Below are 20,684 nucleotides of genomic sequence, written 5' to 3' on the forward strand. Positions count from 1 at the left end.
CATATCCTTTCTGATTGGTGTTTCTGTTTTCTTGGGATATATTCCTAGAAGTGGGATCACGGGGTCAAAAGGGAGTTCCATTTTTAGTTTTTTGAGGAAACTCCATACTGTCTTCCATAGTGGCTGCACCAGTCTGCATTCCCACCAGCAGTGCACGAGTGTTCCTTTTTCTCCACATCCTCTCCAGCACTTGTCGTTTGTGAAATCCCTTTAGTATTATGTAGTAACCTTTATTGTCTCTTCTGGTGGCCTTCATTTTGAAGTCTATTTTGTCAGATATAAGTATTTCCACCCCAGCTCTTTTTTTTTCTTTCCATTTTCCTGGAAAAAATTTTCCATCCCTTCACTCTCATTTTTGTTCTGAGATGTGTCTCTTGTAGACACCATATATTTGGATCATGTTTTTTTATCCATTCAGCTACTCTATATCTTTTGACTGAAGCATTTACACTTAAGGTTATTATTGATAGGTGCTTATTTATTGCCACTTTAATTCTTTATACCCATGTTTCTCTCTATATATATTTATTCTCAGTACAGCAGTCCCTTTAGCATTTCTTGCAGTGCTGGTTTGGTGGTAACACACTCTTTTAACATTTTTTTTTTTTTTGGTCTGGGAAGCTCTTTATTTCACCATCTATTTTGAATGATAGTCTTGCTGGATATAGTAAAATTGGTTTTAGCTCCTTGCTTTTTATTGCCTTGAATACTTCATGCTATTTTCTTCTGGCCTGTAGAGCAGGGGTCCTCAAACTTTTTAAACAGGGGGCTAGTTCACTGTCCCTCAGACTGTTGGAGGGCTGGACTATAGTTTAAAAAAAAACTATGAACAAATTCCTATGCACACTGCACATATCTTATTTTGAAGTAAAAAAACAAAATGGGAACAAATACAATATTTAAAATGAAGAACAAGTAAAGTTAAATCAACAAACTTACCAGTATTTCAATGGGAACTATGGACCTGCTTTTGGCTAGTAAGATGGTCAATGTCCGGTTCCATATTTGTCACTGCTAGTTGTAACAAGTGATGCAAGTGTGCATCAGTTAGTCTAGATCTGGTTGGAGCTTTCAGATGTTTCATTCTGGAAAAAAGCTCTCCTAGCTTAAAAAAAAAGGCCCTACTAACTGCAAAATAAAAAACAAATAGACCTCCTAACTTAAAAAAAAAAAATCCTAACTTGTTCTTACCTCAGTCCTCAGGCAGCAGCAGGCTCTGCACAGGCAAGCTCGTGACTCGTCCAATCACACCCGAGACTGAGAGGAGGAGTCAAGAGACAGAGAGAAGGAGGGGAGTCGGAGAGTGGGGCGCACATTCTACACATGCGCACTGCGGGCCAGGAACGAGTCGGCTGCTAAGCAACAGGCAGCAGCGGCAAAAACACCCGGCGGGCCAGATAAATGTTTTCGGTGGGCCGCATGTGGCCCACGGGCCGTAGCTTGAGGAACCCTACTGTAGAGTCTGATGAAAAATCAGCTTACAGCCTTATGGGAGTTCCTTTGTAGTCAACAAATTGCTTTTCTCTTGCTACCTTTAAGATTTTCTCTTTGTCTTTAATTTTTGGCATTTTAATTATCATGTGTCTGGGCACAGGCCTATTTGGGTTCTTCTTGCTTGGGATTCTCTGTACCTCCTGAACTTGTGTGACTTTTTCCTTCACTAAGTTAGGGAAGTTTTCTGCCATTATTTCTTCAAACGTGTTCTCTATCCCTTGCTCCCTTTCTTTCTCCCTTCTCGCACACCTATTACGTGAATATTGTTATGATTCATGTTATCCCACAGCTCCCTTAAGCTGTCCTCCTGTTTTTTAATTGTTTTTTCTTTTTGGTTCTGTGATTGAGTGATTTTTTTTTCTACCCTAATTCACTGATCTGATCCTCAGCTTCTCCTAATCTGCTGTGTATTCTTCCACTGTGTTCTTTATTAGTGCTATGCCATTCTTCATAGATACTATATCGTTTCTCATGCTCTTGAGCATCGTTGCCACCATTATTCTGAACTCTATGTCTGATAAATTCCTTATCTCCATTTCATTTAGCTCTTCCTCTAGAGAACTCTCTTGTTCTTTCATTTGGGACTTGTTTTTTTGTCTCCCATTTTGGCTGCCTGTTTGGGTTTGTGCCTATGTATTAGGTAGATCTGCTATGCCTCCCAATCTCTAGTGCAGGACAGTGTTGGACACTGCCTGTGACTGGCCCTGCATACCCTGTTTGGAGCTATCAACAACTGATAGCTTATGGCTCCCTCTGTAGGAGCTTTGTGTCTTTGGAAAAGACTAAGATGTGCCTCAAGGTATGCTTTTCCTAGCCCCAGGCCCTAAATTAGATCAGGCAAAGACTCAAAGCCTCCAGAGACCCACCTCTGCCTGCAGTCTGATTGTATTCCGTCTTGATTAGCCCCAGGCTATCAACCACAGCATAGGGTGGGAGGTTTTCCAACAGGGTGGGGCAATTGCTTCTGCTTACAGCCTTATTGTTATTCTCAGTCTGTTAATGAGCCTCAGAAATTCCACATACCACATGATTTCACTCATTCATGGATAATAGAGACCATTATAAACTTTTGAACAATAATAGATACAGAGGCAGAGCTGCCTCAAACAGATCGTCAAACTGCAGCGGGAAGGGCGGGGAGGGTTGTGGGGCAAGAGGGAGGGGGGTACGAGATCAACCAAAGGACTTGTATGCATGCATATAAGCATAACCAATGGACATAAGACACTGGGGGATAGGGGAGGCTAGGGGACTGTCAAGGGCGGGGGGAGAAAAAGGACACATATGTAATACCCTTTGTAATACTTTAAGCAATAAAAAAAAAAAAGAAATTCCACAGGGTGAGGTAAGGGGTTTTACAATAGGGTGGGGCAACTGCCTCCCCCCCATGGCCAAAACCACCTGGATAGCAAAAGTTCGCCTGAGAAAGTTGTCCTCTGCAGTGTGAGGAAATGACTCAGCACAGGAAACCAGGGAGTCAGCCTTTCGAAGTCTAACTCTAGAGCCCCCAACCCTGATTTCTGCTCACACAGCTCCAGTCCATTTTTCCCTCCCTCTGCCAGATCCCAAGGTGAGTGGCTATACACAAAATTTTGTGTGTTGGCCCTTTAAGAGGGTGCCTGCATATCTCTCCATGGCAGATAGCATCCCTGTTGCTTTTCATAGCCTGATGTTGTATGGGCACCTTTCTAAGTTCTGGTGCTCTCAGTGGAAACTCCCTGGAGCTGAGCTATCCCTTTGGAATTTCAGTTTCTGTCTGTGGGAGCTCAGCCAGCCTTTTGCACCTCCACACTTCCTACCAGTCTCTTTCCATCCTTGGTTATGAGGGTTCTCTCCAGTTAGTCTTCAGTTGATTATTTAGGATGGTTTTTCTGTATTTTAATTGTAATTCCAGTTTGGCCCTGGGAGCGTGTCAGTGTAGCATCCATTTACTCTGCCATCAGTTTGGAATCTTCAGTTGTTTTCATTTCTACAAGGAGCAAATTACCTGTATAATTAACAAGTCAATTGATAGGTATATTTTTAAAACGTTTCTTAAGCCTAGGGAATATTTATTTATAAAGAAGGAAAATATGCCCTTCTTGTACAGATGCTACCTGTAGACTTTACAGAGTCAGTTCTTGTCTAGGTAGGAACCTAATGATATCTAATTATTGCATTGTTTGAGAAGGAAAGAGAAGAGGCCTGTAGATAGAAGAAGGCCTGCAGCTTCCCACAAAGACATAACAGAGTTGTAGGCTCTGTGAGGTGAAACCCCGTGGATTATCATTTCGGTGCTCAGTGTGGGAAGCCTCCATGAGTGCCCATCTGGCCCCAGTGAGAACCCCACAAATGGGTGTGTTTCAGCCGCACAGGGCTCCCCTTGTGGGGAGACACTGAACAGCCTGGGCTGACCACTTCCCAAGAGGCCCAGCACACCCTGGAGAGAACAGGCAGCTAAGGAGAGAAGGAGCCTCCTGTTACCATATTTCTCCCTCCCCTCTGGGTCCTCTGTGAGAGCAGCTTAAGCTCTCCATTTCCCATGTGAAAGTTATCCAGCCTTGTTTGTCTTTTTTGGTGAGGTTAGTGAGCCTCATTTCCTGGTTTAATAAAACTTTTGAATCTTTGTGACACCACACAATACTGCAATGAGGAAACATGGTGGCAGCATTTCAAAAGGACACTTAATAAGGAGCAGTAACCTGTTTTTTTTTAAAAAATGTCTCCAAAAACAAGCTTGGCTATTTTTTTCCCTTGGCTGGATGGGTTGGCACAGGACCAGCAAATGCCAGTGGCCACGGGAGCACACAGTGGAGATGGAACGTGCAGATCTGGTGGGGGACTTCGTGCTTGTTCCCTGGCCTTTGGGAAGCTTTAGGGTCTTAAACCTGAACACCTTGGAAGGCTGACCTTGCACCTCAGGCCCTCAGATTCCTGACTGCAGAAGGTAACATTCTGGCCACATCGAAGTGCTTAGACAGGTGAGTTCTTTATGTTCCTATTAGACTAATGAGGCCAAATCTGTCTGCACAGAGGCCGCCCTGTTCCCCTCTCTGAGCCAGGCAACCGCTGGCCCTCTCCTGTCTCTAGAACTCCATGTTGCCTGCTCCTCCAGGACGAAGGGCCAGAGAGCAGAGCGCGAACTGGAACTGCCTGCTAAGGTAGCCTCTCGGCCGTCCCCTCAGCACTCACACACACACACACACACACACACACACACACACACACACACACCATGCTTGTGCTCAGCACCCTTCTATTATAGATCCAGCTAGGATGGGAAGCCCTGAATTTCCTTGAATAATTTAATCGCCAGAGCCTGGCCTGTGCCCCTCCCACACTCTGTGGGGTCTTCCTTGTCACTGGCAACCAGTCTCCACCTTTTAATAGGCAAAGCTTTGAAATTATAGTCTTTCCTTTAACAAATTCTCAGGCAAAGGTGGTCTCAATCACTGTGAAGACTTACAAGGCAATATAATTACTCAGGGCCATTTGTAAGCTTCCCCGCCACAGGAGGACAGACACCAGGAAGACTTGTCAGACTAAAAATGCCAGACACCAAGAATCAAACCATATAAGGAACTAAAACTGCAAAGCAGCACCCACAATGCTTTCCTGTTGACCCAATTCACTGCCCAAGCCCACCCATCAAGCCCCCCAAACCCACTGATGACAAAAGCTTCCTGACGTTGACTGCTTATAAGGACAAGATTTGAGCTCCTAGGGGCAGCCATCATCGACCCAATTCTCTTTGGCTTGGTGCCGTGTCACCCTTCTCTCTGGATATTCCCATCCCCCTACCCCTTTTCTTTAAATAAATTCAATTTTTCTTTATTCACTGTCTAAAATTGTTATTTTGCCTGCCTGTGCACCAACGACTTTAACCTTTCAATCACTGTTGATTTTGTTTTAAATAGTAATTTTTTTACCTTATTTGGCAAATTCATCTCTTTGTGGCTGCAAATTTTCAGGTTAGCCCTCCTGTCTCAGATCTTCTGTGTCTAAAAGGTTACCTGTGGTTCCTCTCGTCCTTGGCACAGGTGTAAGTGCCTGCAGTCTCTGTGTCTGGGAGCGGGTCCCTGTATGTTGGGGTGAGAGGTGGAGAGAGAGGCAGCCTTCTGGGGTCGCTGTGACAGGGGTGTGCTTATTGTACAATGAGGAAATGGTCAGTGATGAGATTTCTACTTCAATGTTAGAATTTGTATATGTGCTAGGATCCCTTGTTTTTCAAAATTGTGCCATGTCTTGGCAGAGACTGTTGGGAACACACCAAATCCTTCTGTCTTTCCAGGCTAAAAAAGCCAGAGCTGGGCACACACTCCAGACTGTAGACTCACCTCCCAGCCTCCTATGCAGCTGTGTGGTCATGTGACTCAGTCTTGACAGGGAAGCCCAGGGAAGTGTGGGTGTCTTACCTCTCTGCTCCTCCTTTTCTCTCCTCAAGGGCCAGCGGGAACCTGGACGGGAGGAGGGAATCCTGAACCGCCTCCTGGCAGAGAACCCACCCACTGCCCTGGACTTATTGAGGGAAACAGGGTTATTTTTTCACAGACACTTTCGAGTTGGGCGGCTGTGATAGCAGCCCCACCCTTACCCTCGTCACACTCCTGCCTCCCTGCATGCTCACAACCCTGCTCAGCTCTTCAGCGAGGAGCCCCTCAGAGCAGTGTGCTCTCAGGATACGCATGGAAAGGGGTCCACCTGTCCGTCCTTCTCCTGGAAGCCCAGTGAGGCAACAGTTTGGATGCGGACAAGTGCTGCAGTCCAGCCATCGGCAATTTCGCTCTTTAAAGTCAATCCCATGCTCCTGGCTCCTTTGGATGTTGTGTTCTTATCCACTGAACCCCGAAATCTTAGGCCCACCTGACGATGAGGAAGGGGACTAACAGCCAGCTTCTGAAACAAATGGCTGCCCTTGCCCCGGAGTACAAAGGTTGGCTCAGGGCAAGTGGACGGTACAACTGTCGCCACTATTGCCACCGTGTGTGCAGCCTCTGCCACGGCCGCGCAGGGGCCGGACCCTTCATGTGCATTAGTCCATTTATTCCTCACGGAGCCTTGGGGGGAGTATTTACACCACGTGGGAGAGGAGAAAGCTGGGACACCAAATCACTTGCCCGAAGCCCGAATCACGCAGAGAGCAAGGTGGCCCTGGTTTTGGGGAGGGCATGCCCTTTGGCTCCACCCTCCCCCGCCCGGTGCATTTCCTAGGAGCGAAGCCTGGATGCTGACACTCTGAGACTTCGAGGCCCTGGGAGGCGGGGCTGCCAACTGCGTGAGCAAGGGGCAGAGCAACATTATAAATACTTAACCAGGAGGTTTTTAGCCCCCCAAAAGTGTGCACTGTAAGTCACGCAAGGGGAAAGCACACCCAGGTCTCAGAACAGCAAAGTAGGAATCGATCTAGATTTTCGTCACTTGTCTGGGTTGGCAGAGCGCCCTAGATGACCTCTGCTTTTATTTCACCCCGACAGTAGGGACCAAGATTCAAGACGCAAAGGTAGTGGGTTTTCCAGGGGACTCGGAGTTGGGATGACACTTCTGAGACTTGTGTCTCATTTTTCTCCCAAGGAACCGGGGGCTGCCTCCTGGTGAGTCTCTACCATCGTCACCTCCCAAGGCTCCACCCAACAACCCAGGTGCCAGGGTTTGGGTGACTCCAGGGCTAAAGAAGAGACAGAAACAGAAAACAAGGGAGCTGTGGTTGTCGTCCTCCAGAAGGAGAATAGTTTGGACAGCTGCTTTGGGCACAGCCTGGGCCTTGTGCAGTGGCCGAGGGGAGTAGAGTTTTTAGAGGTTCGGCGAGGGAGAGAGACTCCCGAAGGTGACGCGCTGGGAGCCGGAGGTGAAGACCACAGGTTACTTAGCAGGGCCGTTTTTTAAAACGATCTGGGCCCCGCCACTGACCCCACTGCTCACAGTCTCCTGGGTTTCAGCTCCCCTCAATGTCCTTCTTCAGTCACTCCGGCGAGGGGAGTAACTGCCGGCTTCTCCGCTTCCTGAAGGTGCTGTGTCTGAGGGGACTCTGGGCTCCAGACGGTTGGTGCTAATTATGACAAGAGAGCATAGTCTTCTACACAGAAAGAGCAATAATACTTTATTTAAAAATATGTACAAAATTATTAGTTTGAAACACATTACTTTTCAACATACATCATGTAACACTGACAGGTGTGAATTTTGGTACTTTCATTCATTCAGTTTTGTGATTTCTCTTTTACTCAAGGCTCTGGGGGAGCATTTTCTTCAACGCCCACCAGGGGGAGGTGACCACTGGCCTGGTCCCTCGGGGGCTGGCTGTGCTTTGGGCCCACTAAGGCTGAACTGGACGGGAGCCAAAGGCAAACCCTGACCCTGCTGGGGGCACTTGGGACAAGAACTGACAGGCCATCTCAATCACACACCACCTGCCCATCTTTCTCTCTGCACCTGGGTAAAGTTAGTGAGAACAAGTATCACTTATTTTCACAACAAGTCCTGCTCTGGGCTTAGATAATATAAATAACATAAATTATGTTCTCTGTAATGCCCGCTCTTTCCTGCCCCTGTCACCAGCACCACGGGAAGCGAGTGCGAGGACAGGAGCTGGCCTCTTGCTGCAACCTGGGAAAGGAACCGAGAAGAGCAATGAAAGGGAACATCTGCGTTAGGCCGAATTTGCGTTGCAATGATTTTTTTAGAAACATATTTTTATTGATTTCAGAGAAGGGAGAGGGAGAGAAAAACATCAATGATGAGAGAGAATCATGGATCGGCTGCCTCCTGCACGTACCCCACTGGGGATGGAGCCCACAGCCCAGGCATGTGCCTTGACCAGAATCCAACCATGACTTCCTGGTTCACAGGTCGATGCTCAACCACTGAGCTACGCAGGCCAGGCTTGAGTTAAAATGATCTTGAGATAAATTGGACACTGCCTTTGGGCACAGCCCGGGCCTTATTCTTCCCTCTTTCTCCCACAGTGCCTTGCGTCTAGCAGGCACTTAATAAAGGCTCATGGTGTGGGAAATAAAGGAATACAGAGGAGCTGTGACTACAAGCAGACAAGATGCTCTTTTAGAATCTGAGTGTTTGAGAGATGAGAGGGACATGGGAGATCATCTAGACTTGCTTCTTCGCATGGTAAACGGGAAAACGGGCCCAAGAAGTCAGGTGAAGTGAACAAGGTCACACACTAGCTCCTGTTAGAGTAAGACATGGGTTCAGATTTCCTGAATTTCTCCTTCAATTTCCCAGTCTCTTCAGATCTGAAACTGTAAAAAGAGCTGCATGGACTCAGTGGTGTGCCTCAAACTCTGGAAAACCGACCCCACGTCAGAAGCTCTGGAGTAATGGGTGACCTGGGCCAGGCGGCCAAGGGCACAGCGCAAGCAGCCAAGTTCCCTGTCGGCAGCCTCGCTCCCAGGGCCCCGGTCCTGCCTGGGCTCGGAGGACCAAGGCCCCGGGCGGGTGGCCCAGAGGACAGCAGAGGAATGAGGTAGGAGGAGCACAGAGATCAACGGGGACCTGCGGGCAGGTCGGTGTCTGTCCGGCCCCTGCCAGCAGGCCCAGCGCAGAAGTCCATGCGGCAGCTTGGGAGGCTACAGCCTCAGCGTGTCCAGAGGAAACGTGTAAACTAAGCCCACGGACCACTTCTGAGATGGAAAGCAGGCCGCTTCAAATACTTGCTGAGAAGATGAGTTACAAGAGAAGGACTGTGCCTTTTCTGCCCCCTGGAGAGAGAAGCAGAGAGAACAAAGGGAGGCTTGGGGAGCAGCAAGGGAAAGAGACGGGCAGAGGGACAGTTCTGGCAGACAGGGAGGATGGAGGCCCCAGGCCCAGAGACAGGGTGTGCTGGGCGGCAGGAGAGGTGGAGTACACACCCAGCCCTCCCTGGGCTTCTCTCAGCTGAGCTGCCCCAGGGTCTCCCACGTGCCCTCCCCGGAGCTGAGAGGCACCGGCTCCCTCTGCTCCCAGCGTGATCTTGGTTTACAGAAAGGACGATGTGGCCTGGTTGGAAACGCTCATGTGATCAATGTAAAGAAACCACAGGGTTTCTCTTAAGCAGAGCCTTCCTCCTGCCCACACTCAGCCCACCCACCCCCTGCTCCCTCCTCTTCCCTGACTTTCTGCCCACTCCCTGCTCCCTCCAGTTCCCAGCGCCTTCCTCCCGAAGTCTCCATCAGACCCACCCCTGCTCTCCTGCAGCAGAACACGGAAATCATTCACCCTGCAAGGGAGCCGGGCTCCTCTGCTCACAAATGAGTACCTTTGTGCTTCACTGGCAGCCACAGGATGCCCACTGGGGCTCAGATGCCAGGAGGCAGAGCAGGACAGCCAGGTCCTGGCTCAGGCCCTGTGCCCCCTCCACCCGCCCGCCTCTCGCTAGACAGCCGACTGGTTTTCATTACACGCGTAGATGGTGCTGGGCTGGACGCGCCTTCGGATGCGCTCAGGCACTCTGGGGAGGATCTGGAAGGTCTGGGGCAGCAGCTCTATGCAGGCCTCGCGGAACTTTTTGATCCTCCAGCAGTAGACGATGGGGTTGAAGACAGACTTGATGTAGCCGAGCCACAGGACGCAGGAGCTGGTGGTGTAGAAGGAGGGGCTGCAGTAGAACCGCCTGCTGAACACGGACAGGAGGCTGTAGACGGCGTGCGGCAGCCAGCACAGGGAGAAGCCCACGAAGAGGATGAGGATGGTGGTGAAGGCCTTGGTTTTGAAACTTAAGTCCAAGCTGACCTGCTGCTGCCGTTGGCGCCGCCGCAGGCCGGCCCTGGCGAGCTGCCGCAGGTCCAGGGTGTCGGACTGGTTGCGCACACGGACCGCGTTCTTGCGCACGGCATGCAGAATGCCCAGGTAGGAGCCCAGCATGACGCCGAAGGGCGCGAAGAAGGCGGTCACCACCAGCGTCACCACGTAGGCGCGGCCGGCCGGGAGCTCGGTGTAGCCCAGCACGCACTGGGGGGCCCGCGCGGGCACCTCCACCAGGGTCCAGCCGGCCAGCGAGGGCGCCGACACGCAGAAGGACAGCGCCCAGGACGCGGCGATGATCGCCTTGGCCCGCCGCGGGGTCAGCCGGTCCTGGCGCTGGGCGATGATGAGGAAGCGGTCCACGCTGATGATGAGCAGGGCGGCCACGCCCTCCAGGACGAAGAACCAGTAGAGCGCGGCCGAGAGCCGGCAGAAGGAGTCGCCGAAGCGCCAGCGCACGGTGACCAGCGTGGCGGCCGCGAAGGGCATGCAGCACAGCGACAGCATGATGTCCGAGAAGGCCAGCGTGGCCAGCAGCAGGTTGATGGCGGAGCGCATGGCCGGCCGCTGGTACACGATGACGCAGACCACGGAGTTGCCGAGGAAGCCCACCGCGATCATCAGCACCAGGAGGCCGGCCAGGCACCCCCGGAGCGGCGCCGCCGCCGCCTCCCACGCGTGGCTCCCGTTGGACGGCAGGGATTCAAACGTCTCCGCGGACGTGCGGTTGCAGGACATCCTGGGGAGAAGCTGGGAGTCCGGACGGAAACGCCGGAGGGGCGCCCCTCAGCGCTGAGGGGGCCGCCGGGCTCCGTGGGCTGCCTGCATCCCCCCGGCCGGCTGGGCTCTCCAGGGCGGTGGAAGGGTCGGGAGAAGCGCCTTCTTCCGGGAGCATTCGCCAGGGTCTGTGACTCATCAGGGACATCCACCGGCTCAGACCGCGGCCTGTGTCACAGCTTCCTGGGGGCGCTCTCCCACCTGGGCAAGGAGCGGGGAGACGGAGTTAGAGCTTGCAAGCTGCTGAGTAGCGCATTTAACCCCGGGCGTTCTAGACTGGGTGGGGAGAAGAGGGGCTCACTCAGCTACCACCAGGGACAGGTTTGCTGTTCACAAGCACTGTAACTCTTGCTAAGTAACCCAGAGAAACCCATCAGACCTACTTTGCAAGGGGTTAGTAAGTGAGTACTTTCTAATCACCATTTATGGAATAACCATGGATTTAATGACTTGAACTACAAGCAACCTGGCAGAGTGAAGTCTGGAGAAGCCGCTTTCATGGGAGGTCAGGGCGCGTGTCTGCCCTTCTCTGCTCCCCCCCAGCGCCCGGAACAGGAGCTGCCAGCAGGTCTGTTCACTGAGTAGGTGAGTCCTATGACGTTTATTTAGCTTTGTTCTGAGATGCACATAGGTGGAGTCACGTGCAGTTGTAAGACATAATCGGGCAGATCCTGTATGCAGTTTACCTCAGAGGCATCTTGGGTAGCCAGTGTGCTGGAAAGAAGGAAACTCTCCCCAAAGATAAGCTCTTTTAAAAGATGCTGCTGCCCTGGCTGGTGTGCTCAGTGGTTAGAGTGTCAGCTGGCCGACTGGAGGGTCTCGGGTTCCATTCAAGGTCAAGGGCACTTACCTGGGTTGCAGGTTCGATTCCCAGCCTAGGTGTGTGCGGGAGGCAACCAATCACTGTGTCTCTCTCACATCTCTCTCTCTCTCTCTCTCTCTCTCTCTCTCTCTCTCTCTCTCCCCCCTCCCCCCTCGCTTCCACTCTCTCCAAAAAAAATAAACTAAGAAAGAAAAAAGATGATGCTAGCTTTCCTTTTGTTTCTCACAGATGTGGGCAGCATGGTGTTCAGCGATCAGTAGCCTGAGTCCAGAGTCTTGCCCGGGCTGGGTGAAAGGCAGCCCCCATGGGGCATCCATCACTGGGCTCCCTCTCGCAGGCTGCCTGACCTCTGCCACCAGGTGTGCCCTCACCATGCAGATCACATGGTATCCCGTGAAGCACCGTCACCATGCCTGGGTCATAGAGGACTCTATAAACCTTAACACGTGAGCCCTGAGGCAAGTCATCACAGTTACAATGAGTGTCGCTGAGTTTGTATGTGATACGTGCGCCACTCCTGCATCTGTTTTAGACCTGCCAGCAGGTGAAGTGGCTCCACCCAGAGGGAGGCTGTCATACTTTTCCCCATCCCTCTCCCCCACCCCTCCACTTCCCATACAGCTGCTGGGACCAGGCAGCCGCCCCAAGGGCAGCTGGTCCACGGCCTGGCCATGCGGACTCTGAGGGCTCGCATTCACTCAGCAGAAATCTGAACTCGGAAATAAAGTAACTAAAGCACCTACACAGAGGGATGTGACAAAGGGCTTCATGGGAAAAAAGCCCAGTTCGGTCCAGGCCAGGAGGGGGTGCTGCTGTTCGTCCTTTGCCCCTCCAAATCCTGGCCACTCTCCGCCTTGCCACTGCCCAGGAGACTGGGCACCTTGCTCGGGAGAGAGATGAGGTCTTTTTTTGCCCTGGCTCCCGCCCATCTGGTTGTGACTGGCAGTGGTTCATCCTTCTCAGAAGGGCTCAGCCCCTCAGGGCAACTCCCCAGGAAAGCCAAGCCCTCTCCCCGTTCCCTGACTCCCTGCCTCAGCCTGTGGCGTCCGGGTGACGCCCAGCGTGCTCCCAGCCTTCATCCGGTTCCCTTAGCCTGGCCTCACCTTTGACAGGAGTCTCTTCCTAATTGGGTCTGGACTCTTTCTGATCTGCACCCTGAATGATAAAGGGGTCCTGGCAAACTGAAGCAGAAACCAAGAGTAAGTAGGTATCAGAAGGAAGAAGAAAAGGGGTGCATGTGTGTGTGTGTGTACATGCACATGTGTGTGCCTGCATGGAAACAGAAACACGGGAAATCTGCCTCAATTCCTGACAGGTTTCTAATTAAAGTTGCATTTCCACGTGCATATTTATAATATTTATTCTTTTCTTTGTTTTCAATTAAAATTATAGCTTCTTGTTTTTGTCTAGTCTCTTACACTAATCTTTGCCAGCACCTCTCAGAGGCAGGCTCTTTCTGCCATTTTGTGGTTGGGGTTTTGCTGACGGTTACTCCATAACCAGATGATCACTTATGTCTAATTTCCTGATTCACTCATTAGAGATGCTATCTGCTGGCCTCACCATCTGAAAGATGAGGTTTAGCTCAGTCTACTTGACCTCACTCTCTTCCTAATGATTTCGATTCACTATTTTTAAAATAATTTAATTGAGTGACCATTGTAACTATAAAAATATACTTATACGTCTGTATGGCCTATCAAATATGGACAGTATCTCTTCATCTCTATAAAATATGGACTTGGTACCTCTTCCCATCCCCCACATCCTCTCTCCCCTTTCATGTTCATACTGTCATTAACTACGCCTGTCAGTAATATTTACATCCTTTCCTGAATCCACAGCCAGGCTTCCTATGCCTTTTTATCAGGTGACGTTGAGAAGTTAACTACCATGAAAAGTGTTTAGATTTTTATGTCGACGTCGCATTGCTCAGGGTTGAGTCGGATTGTCTGCTGGAATTCCATCCTCCCGCCTGGTGTGACTTGATCCTAGAGGGGTCCCGTGTGTGAGGGGCACATGCCAGTGTCATGGTCAGATGGCATCTATTGTCTGACAGCTCGTCAGCTCTGATGCTAATCACATGCCATGTTACAGCTGTTCCACGTGCTGCCTGTGAATTTCCTGTGCCGCTCTCAATGCTTTCCTGGAAGGTTCTTGTTGCCTTTCTCATTTCTTCCCTGGCGCAATGAGCCTTCCCCTGGTTTCTCAATCGCTTTCTTTCAGAAGATGATCCTTTCTTCCCGAGGATCCCCTCCTGGAGCCTTTGCGCCTGCTCCTCGATTCACCATTTTTAAAATAATTTAATTGAATGACCGTAGTGACTATAAAAATATCCTTATGTGTCCGATGGCCTTCTATCACGTATGGATAGTATCTCTTCATTTCGTGTTCCTAACCTTTGCCATCTTCTTTCTTGGTTTCCTTTATTTTTCTGGACAATATCCTTAAATCACTTGCTAAGAAAGGGCTTTCTGAGTCCTTGCTCATCTGGAATCTTCTGCCCTTCTGCTGGCTGCTGGCTTGCAGGCTGGCCAGTAGGCTGGAGTGATTTCCCAGGAGCTGGGAGGCGCCCCCTTCTGGCATTCTGCATTGCTGGAATGAGGTTGCAAGTAGATTGGATTCTTTTCCTTCGTAGGTGGCAACCTTTTGTCTATTGACGGTTTGATATTTTCTCTCTGAAAATGTCTTTGTAAGGGTGTAGCTAGATTTGGGTCTTTTCTCCTTTATTGGCTGGATACTCGGTGGGTCTTTTAAACCTAGAGCCACGTACATCTCGACTGGAAAGTCTCTGATTCACACCTGTATTCGTTTTCTCCCTCCTGACCATCTGGGTAGGTGCTGGACCTCACCCATTGGGCCTCAGTTTTGCTTTTCTTTTCCCAGACATATTTTGTCTCTGTTCTTAGTCCCTTTTTATGCTATGCTCTGGGGGATTTTTAACTTTATGTTTAGTCCTATTTAATTTCTAATTTTGGCATTCATATTGTTTAAATCTGAGAGCATTCTTATTTTCTGTGCTTTTTGCATAGCACTTATTCCTTATGGATTTACTATACTGACAGGCACAGAGTAAGAAAAACGGTCCCCACCCCCCCCCCCCCCCCGCCCCGAGCCGAGGCACAGGAACCTGAGGATAACACCTGTCCTTCTCTCCAGCCGGTGGAAATGGACGCTTAGAAGACAGCTTCGGAGGTTGGAAATCTGAGGGGGAGGGAAGGACTCTCTCTTCCTGCTCTCTAAGTGTGACAACTTCATGTGGAACCCGTTCCACGCTAGTGCAACACCCTTACACGCTCTCCTATGCTTTTCTGATACCCAAGGTCCTGTCTTGCCAAGGTGCACAAAACCCATGGAGACAAGGCCCAAACACTGAGAGTACTGAGGTCCTGAGGGTGCGGGGGGCCTGCCTCTAACCACTCGAGCAAAACAAATGCTGACACTATTTTCACTTTTCCCCTTGTTTTCTTAAAAGTCAAAGTCCTCTTCGGATTTCTTTCTGTTTGTGAAAACAGGTACTAATGTAGGTCTTTTGTAGAAGTGAAGTGGTGTAGCATGAACTTTTGAAAAGTGGGAATATATACATGCATACATATACTGGCGTACATACGCGGGCACACACATGTGCATATATGCATACACATGCACACAGGCACATACGTACACACATGTACAAACATGTGCACACATATAACGCCAACAGAACTTGCTGTTTCTTTTCCAGCCCAATGGCAGGGTGTTTGGCGGACTCTGTAGCTGTTACTGTTGCTTCAGGGAACGAGGGGCTCTGACCTGGACTTTTCTATCCTGGCGCAGAAGGACATTCTGGTGCATGGATTGCTGGGAACAGGGTGACTCTGCCACTGCCTGCAACAGTGTCATCTGTCTTTTTGATACAGACTCTCAAACAGATGGTATATTTCAATTTCAATAACTTTATTGGCAAGGAGGAAATATGCAGGGACTGCCAGAAGTTAGACATCAAGGAGCTGTGTTTAGAAGCAGGTGTGATGCCATATGTCTCAACTTCTAAGAAAAGTGAGCTGAAGGAGACAGATTTTTTATTTCTCCATTCAGACAGGCCCTTGCGGGGGGAGGAGGAGAGAGAATTTTCAAATAGAACTGATTTGGGAAGCCTTTTAAGGAAGCAGATCTTTATTGACAATCCTGAGCAACGCCTGACGCTTATTGTGTGCTTATTACATACAGCTAAGCCCTTTAGAGACCAGTGCTTCCCTGGACCTGGGTCAGCATGACACAGGACCCGTCACACACACAGCGTCAGCACGACACAGGACCTGTCACACACACAGCGTCAGCACGACACAGGACCTGTCACACACACAGCGTCAGCACGACACAGGACCCGTCACACACACAGCGTCAGCACGACACAAGACCTGTCACACACACAGCAATAGCATTACATAGGACCTGTCACACACATAACATCAGCACGACACAGGACCCGTCACACACACAGCGTCAGCACGACACAGGACCCGTCACACACACAGCGTCAGCACGACACAGGACCTGTCACACACACAGCGTCAGCACGACATAGGACCTGTCACACACACAGCGTCAGCATGACACAGGACCTGTCACACACACAGCGTCAGCATGACACAGGACCTGTCACACACACAGCGTCAGCATGACACAGGACCTGTCACACACACAGTGTCAGCATGACACAGGACCTGTCACACACACAGCATCAGCATGACACAGGACCTGTCACACACACAGCGTCAGCACGACACAGGACCTGTCACACACACAGCGTCAGCACGACACAGGACCTGTCACACACACAGCGTCAGCACGACATAGGACCTGTCACACACACAGCGTCAGCATGACACAGGACCTGTCACACACACAGCGTCAGCATGACACAGGACCTGTCACACACACAGTGTCAGCATGACACAGGACCCGTCACACACACAGCGTCAGCATGACACAGGACCCGTCACACACACAATGTCAGCACGACACAGGACCTGTCACACACACAGCGTCAGCACGACACAGGACCTGTCACACACACAGCGTCAGCATGACACAGGACCTGTCACACACACAACGTCAGCACGACACAGGACCTGTCACACACACAGTGTCAGCATGACACAGGACCTGTCTCACACACAGCGTCAGCATGACACAGGACCTGTCACACACACAGCGTCAGCACGACACAGGACCTGTCACACACACAGTGTCAGCATGACACAGGACCTGTCACACACACAGCGTCAGCATGACACAGGACCTGTCACACACACAGTGTCAGCATGACACAGGACCTGTCACACACACAGCGTCAGCATGACACAGGACCCGTCACACACACAATGTCAGCACAACACAGGACCTGTCACACACACAGCGTCAGCATGACACAGGACCTGTCACACACACAGCGTCAGCACGACACAGGACCTGTCACACACACAGCGTCAGCATGACACAGGACCTGTCACACACGCAGTGCCAGCATGACACAGGACCTGTCACACATGCAGTGCTAGGATGACACAGGATCTGTCACACAGGCAGTGCCAGCATGGCACAGGACCTGTCACACATGCAGTGCCAGCATGACACAGGACCTGTCACACATGCAGTGCCAGCATGACACAGGACCTGTCACACACGCAGTGCCAGCATGACACAGGACCTGTCACACATGCAGTGCCAGCATGACACAGGATCTGTCACACAGGCAGTGCCAGCATGACACAGGACCTGTCACACACGCAGTGCCAGCATGACACAGGACCTGTCACACATGCAGTGCCAGCATGACACAGGATCTGTCACACAGGCAGTGCCAGCATGACCCAGGATCTGTCACACAGGCAGTGCCAGACCACCCAGACCTCCTGACTGAGGACCTGACACCAGCCCTCTGTGTGCTAACTGCCAGGGGTCAGAGGGTCCAGTGGTGGGAGTTAACTACGCGCTGAGCTCTCTGCCCCTCGCAGTGGTCCGTGGTGATGACCTGGTGAGCAGCGCTGATGGAAGGCAGCACGTAGCCTGCGTTAGCCCCGGGCCCTGCATTAGCTCGGCTGGCCACTTCCAGACCCGACGGTGGGAGTTCACGTCAGGCTTTCGTGTTGGCAGTGAGTTAGCGTTTCGGAGCAAGAGCAATGATGTCGTCCATTGGGAACAGAGATGCAGCAAGAGAGGGCTGCAGGGCGTCTGTGGGACCGCGACGCTGGAGACCAGCAGGTTGCAGACAGTCGGGCCGGGACAGAGCCGGACACCGCTGTCCATGGCCTGTTACACTCTGTGCCCGACGGCTGTGCTGCCACAAGTGCTCTGGAGCAGACGTGGATGAGACCTATGTCCCCTCAGATCTAAAACCTGCTGCGTGTAGAGGATGCAGGATTGCTTGCTGCAGCGATGGGAGGCGCGGGCTGCACGGAGACCTGGCCACTGTGCAGCTTCTGGCCAATCCTTGGTGCTCAGGGACACATTTAGGAAATATTCAGATGACACTCCAGCAGCCCTCCCTGCTCCCCAGCAGCCCTCCTTGCTCCCCAGGAGCCCCTCCCTGCTCCCCAGCAGCCCTCCTTGCTCCCCAGGAGCCCCTCCCTGCTCCCCAGCAGCCCCTCCCTGCTCCCCAGCAGCCCTCCCTGCTCCCCAGCAGCCCTCCCTGCTCCCCTGCAGCCCTCCCTGCTCCCCAGCAGCCCCTCCCTGCTCCCCAGCAGCCCTCCCTGCTCCCCTGCAGCCCTCCCTGCTCCCCAGCAGCCCCTCCCTGCTCCCCAGCAGCCCTCCCTGCTCCCCAGCAGCCCTCCCTGCTCCCCAGCAGCCCCTCCCTGCTCCCCAGCAGCCCTCCCTGCTCCCCTGCAGCCCTCCCTGCTCCCCAGCAGCCCCTCCCTGCTCCCCAGCAGTCCCTCCCTGCTCCCCAGCAGCCCTCCCTGCTCCCCAGCAGTCCCTCCCTCCTCCCCAGCAGCCCCTCCCTGCTCCCCAGCAGCCCTCCCTGCTCCCCAGCAGTCCCTCCCTCCTCCCATGCAGCCCCTCCCTGCTCCCCAGCAGCCCTTCCCTGCTCCCCAGCAGCCCTCCCTGCTCCCCAGCAGTCCTTCCCTGCTCCCCAGCAGCCCTCCCTGCTCCCCAGCAGCCCTCCCTGCTCCCCTGCAGCCCTCCCTGCTCCCCAGCAGCCCTCCCTGCTCCCCTGCAGCCCCTCCCTGCTCCAAGGCCATGTGCCCAGGTGCAAAACCAAGTTGCCCAAGTTCAGCGCTCTGCATATACGAGGTCTAATCCAGACATAATTTTTGCTCTGACCAAAGAAACAGTAATAATATTTGGATAAAACATTAAGCAAAATGTTCCAAAGCTGCTCTTACTTCCTTTTCCCAGTGATGTACTGTTACTGTTTCAGTTACAGATGAGGAGACAACCCGCAGGAGTCAGTGGTTTGCTGAGATGATACCCGTGGAAGAAGGGGCCCCAGTGCTGCCTGTGCTCTGACTCCCGTCCCCGGTCCTGGGCCGGGCGGGTGCCGCGGGCCACGGTGTGGACAGAGGCCTCTCCGCAGACTCAGAGGACCGTCAGGCTGGCCGCTGCCTACCCTCGCGCTCATGTCGAGAAGGAACAACGGGTATTTGACGTGCTTCCTGAACGTCCACAATAACCTGCCGCCCTTCATGATGGCCTGTTTTCATGTGTCTTTCACGCACCTTCCCTAGGAGAGGGAAGCACCCAACTCCTCAGGGGCCAGACCCCCGGGGGTCCTTGGGAGCTGTATTTGTGCCTCTGACTGTGGAAAGCCAGCCTTGGCCCCTTTATGAACTAGTTTCTCGGTGCTGCCCCTGAGGTGGCATTTTTAAGGCTCTGCACCAAGCATGGAGCTTTTGCTAGAGGCACAAAGCACGTGGTGTTGTTTAGAGGGATATAGCTGGATAGTTAATGAAATCTGAGTCACTTCTCTTTCCCAAGATGCAAAGACGAGCCCCGCCCACGTGGACTCGCTGGGGGGACCTGTGGCGGCCCACGCCCCGCTCAGGCCCAGGCGTGGCTCATCCAGCGGCACCGCCCTCGGCGCAGCAGGGCCGCTGCGCAGAACCCCTTCCTTCTCCAAATCACGCACAGGCTCCCCGCTCTGCTTGGCTTCCTAAAAACCACTTTAAACTTCTTTGTACCTTTTGCAATTTTTCTAACATTTTGTGTCCCTAGTCTGAAAACAAACAAAACACAACGAACACCCACGTCTGGTAAAAGTCAGCATTTTCATCTGTAATAGAAGGAAGACAGGCATAGCTATGCATTCAGTTAGAATTATTTTGGATGTTTTAATGTTTTTAACAGCTTTATTGGGACATAATTTACTTATCATAAGATTTTCCCATCGTAAGGTTACAATTCAATGATTTTTTAGTCCATTTACAATGTTGTGCAACTGTCACCACAATTCACAGAACATTTCTGTCATCCAAGAAAGACCCTCATTTCTGTTTGTAGGCAACTGATTGAATTTTTAATAGTGATTTTAGTTCATTTTCCAGAAAAGAGTTCTCAATACTCCCCAAGAATGTGCCACCTCTAAGGGGGGGCCTGAGGGCTGGCAGCCCCTGGCCCATGGAACAAGCAGAAAGTGGCGTTGAAAGGGTTCTTTCCTCTTGCAGGTGAAAAATCTTTCAGTCCTCCGGCCAGGCCTGTGCTGAGACTCGTGGGTCGGGGTCAGTGAGTACTGCTGAGCAGAGAGAGCACAGCTTAATGTACTCACAGGCCTCCACCACACGCCCACCAGCTGACATGAAGTCATGAGGCGCCAGGACATATGGGAGGCCATGGGGACTTGGCCCACAAGGCAAACTCCTGGGCTTGGGATGAGATCTAACCATGGTCTGGACTCTGTTTA

At 51.8% G+C, this 20,684-nt stretch overlaps 1 protein-coding gene across 2 annotated transcripts; it reads right to left on the minus strand.

The window, feature by feature from the left end:
• Nucleotides 1-7,555: 7,555 nt before the first annotated feature.
• GPR45 (G protein-coupled receptor 45) lies at nt 7,556-11,135 on the minus strand. Of its 2 annotated transcripts, XM_036355535.1 has the most exons (2): nt 9,864-11,135; nt 7,556-9,185 (listed from the first exon to the last, which is right to left on the minus strand). In XM_036355535.1, exons 1-2 carry the CDS (start codon nt 10,942-10,944, stop codon nt 9,154-9,156), a joined length of 1,113 nt encoding a protein of 370 aa, XP_036211428.1. In that variant the 5' UTR covers nt 10,945-11,135; the 3' UTR covers nt 7,556-9,153. The 2 variants fall into 2 exon arrangements, with proteins under 2 accessions (XP_036211428.1, XP_036211430.1); XM_036355537.1 differs by lacking the exon at nt 7,556-9,185 and having other exon boundaries at nt 9,581-11,135.
• Between the last annotated feature and the right edge of the window lie 9,549 nt (nt 11,136-20,684).

Source organism: Myotis myotis, unplaced genomic scaffold (genome assembly GCF_014108235.1).
Source record: "Myotis myotis isolate mMyoMyo1 unplaced genomic scaffold, mMyoMyo1.p scaffold_m19_p_22, whole genome shotgun sequence".
Lineage (NCBI taxonomy): Eukaryota > Metazoa > Chordata > Mammalia > Chiroptera > Vespertilionidae > Myotis > Myotis myotis.